This window comes from Humulus lupulus, chromosome 1, assembly GCF_963169125.1.
Source record: "Humulus lupulus chromosome 1, drHumLupu1.1, whole genome shotgun sequence".
Classification (NCBI taxonomy): Eukaryota; Viridiplantae; Streptophyta; class Magnoliopsida; order Rosales; family Cannabaceae; genus Humulus; species Humulus lupulus.
In genome coordinates this window covers 279,549,674-279,552,488 of record NC_084793.1, presented here as the reverse complement: position 1 = coordinate 279,552,488, position 2,815 = coordinate 279,549,674, and the positions used below count along the sequence as shown (strand labels likewise).

The 2,815-nt window shown below is 43.2% G+C and overlaps 1 protein-coding gene across 1 annotated transcript; it reads right to left on the bottom strand.

The window, feature by feature from the left end:
* Positions 1–1,330: 1,330 nt before the first annotated feature.
* Positions 1,331–2,403, bottom strand: LOC133777889 (uncharacterized mitochondrial protein AtMg00810-like). The gene is made up of 2 exons (XM_062217647.1): positions 2,187–2,403; positions 1,331–2,103 (listed from the first exon to the last, which is right to left on the bottom strand). The coding sequence occupies exons 1-2, from the start codon at positions 2,401–2,403 to the stop codon at positions 1,331–1,333; spliced, it is 990 nt and encodes a 329-aa protein (XP_062073631.1).
* Positions 2,404–2,815: the final 412 nt, after the last annotated feature.

Genomic DNA, 2,815 nt, shown 5'->3' with positions numbered 1-2,815 from the left:
CCTCGGCGCTTGTGGGTAAGGCCGCGGCTCCTAGTGCTAGCTTGTGTTTTTAAGGGTGTTTAGGCTAGGGAACTCAATGGTTAAGGCTCGGGATGGATTTTATCACCCCGATTGATAGAATTCTAGGTCCCGGAGGTTAGGGTTATGGCTCAAAGTTATTTATTGGATTAGAACTTGATGGAACTGTTAATGTGCTGTGACTAGGATTTCGGCGAGGCTCAAGTTAGAGGACTGTGCTCGGGACATCGGTGCTCGGAGAGCTCGGGACTCAGGTAAGAAAACCCTTGCTCCCATAGAACTTGTAAGCAGGGTTGAGCCCAATGTGTTTGAATTGCAGGGCGTAGCCCCTTTGATTGTATTTGTTAGTATTCTGTACTTGTTTATTATGCTATGAGTGCAATTATGTGAATGATCAGAAAGAGCCGGGAACGGTGTAGGCCGAGGTCGACAGGGGCCGGGAACGGCAAAGGGCCGGGAACGGCGTTAGGCATGATGAGTACAAGGCCGAGTACGGCAAGGGACCAGAAGCATCGTTGAGCACGTGGAGTGCGAGTTGCCAAGGTGAGTCCCTAAAGGATACCTGGGATATCCTCACGGTGTGGACCGAGAACCCAGGGCCTGGTAAAGTGCCTGGGACGGCTAGGCCGTATGTGTTAGCCTATTGATAGCCAGTTTGTATACTTGGTGTATGTTTTGCATATGTTATCTGTTTGTGGGTTTTCTTGCTGGGCTTCGGCTCATAGATGTTCTGTGGTGCAGGTAAGGGCAAGGAGAAAGCCAACCAACCATGAGTGTAGCAGGCATGAAGCGGCGTGTACATGTTTGGCCAGCCTGGTTGCCACAGCCAGTGGATTTTGGGAGACGTTTGTAAATAAACCTAGATTTTGTCGTTTAGTCGACTTGGTTCAGTTTATATGTTGTAAATATTTCTAAACTGTATTTTTGGATCCCAAGTGTTAAACTTTTATGATTGTCAATGAAATGGAATTATTTCTAAATTTTTTCCTCTGTTTATGGCTTAATTACACTATTTGACCTAAAACCTCGATTAACGAGTTGAATGCACATTTTTAAACTCACTTAGTAACGGCTCTAAGGAAGTAGGGCGTTACATAAAGTACACGTTGTAACAGTCCCGAATTAGGAGGACGTTACAAAAGTGAATGTCCATCTTAATATGTTTAGTGCGTTGATGTTGTATTGGATTGCCCGATAGGTATATCGCACTCACATTATCTCAGTAAATTAGTGTTACCTTGTGGATCGGACAATGAAGTTCCAGGAGTAAATTTCGGATCCAGCAAGATTTAGAGACAACATTAGCAACCCCTCAATATTCAGCTTCAGCACTTGACTTAGACAATGTGGGTTGCCGTTTAGAGGACCATGAAATCAGGTTGTCACCGATGAATAGACAACAACTAGAGGTGGAGCGACGAGTATCAGGACATCCACCCCAATCATCATCCGTATAAGAAAGGAGGGAGTCAAGTTTAGACTTATACAGATGCAAACCATAATTAATCATTCCGTGAACATAGCGAAGGAAACGCTTGAGAGCATCCATGTGCTCGACTTTCGGATCATGCATATGTAAGCATACCTGTTGAACTGCATATGAGATATCTGGCCTGGTAAAAGTAAGATATTGCAAAGCACCTGCTAGACGACGATATTTTGTTGGGTCCTCATAAGGCTTGCCAGCAGAAACACTGAATTTCCCCTTCGTGTCAACAGGAGTGGGACATGGCTTGCAACCTTTCATACCTGCTATTTCAAGTATTTCTTCTGCATATTTTGTCTGTGAAAGAAAAATTCCATGTGTAGTTTGAGTTACTGCAATACCCAGAAAATAACTCAACTGTCCCAAATCCTTCATTGCGAACTCGTAATTGAGAAGAGACATGATAGATAATTGAAGAGCATCGGAGGAGGCCGTGAGAATTATATCATCAGCATATAATAAAATACAAGCAATGTCAAACCCATTTTTGTAGATGAACAATGAATGATCAGACGTACTTTGAGAAAAACCAATAGTGGCCACATAATCTGCAAGCCGTTGATACCAAGCTCGAGGGGCTTGCTTAAGACCATAGATTTCTTCAACAAGCAGACATAGTCAAGATGAGTTGCATCCTTGAAACCCAAAGGTTGATGCATATAAACATTTTCATTTAGATTACCATGAAGAAATGCATTTTTAACATCTAACTGATGAATGGCCCAAGATTTCGATAATGTAATGCTCAAAACAGTACGAATAGTGGTCGGTTTAACAACCAAGCTAAAAGTCTTGTCACAGACAACTCCAACTTTTTTAGACATGTCATCACCTAGAAGACGGGCTTTATGCCTCTCAAAAGTGCCATCAGATTTCTTTTCATGTCTAAAAATCCACATTGAACGAATAACATTAACATCAGATGGACGAGGCACTAATTCCCACGTCTAATTTTTAATTAGAGCATCATATTCATCCTGCACGGCCAATTTCCAATTCAGGTCATTAAGTGCACTCACGGGGTTGCAGGGTATAGGAGAGACAAAGGTAGTGGTCATGGTGGCATTTAAGTTATGGTATTTACGGTTGGGCTTTGTGTATACCATGCTGATTTCTAGTTTCCATTCGGTGGGTTCGAGGGGGAGGTCGAATGGATGTAGTGGAAATTGGTCTAGGTTGAGGATGGGAAGAAGAAGCTAGCCCAACTCTTTTACGAGGAGGAATATAAGCTGGGTTGGTGTTTGTGGTTGGCGTGGTAGGGGTTAATGTTCTGGGTGGCGATGAAGGTTGGTGGGGAGTGGACTGTGTTGC

What these genes read in the sequence shown, in the direction of transcription:
- LOC133777889 (XM_062217647.1), bottom strand. Translation starts at nt 2,403, where the DNA reads ATGTGGATTTTTAGACATGAAAAGAAATCTGATGGCACTTTTGAGAGG. An exon ending in TAAAAATGCATTTCTTCATG is followed by an intron (nt 2,104 to 2,186) that starts GTAATCTAAATG and finishes TGCTTGTTGAAG; the next exon opens with AAATCTATGGTCTTAAGCAA.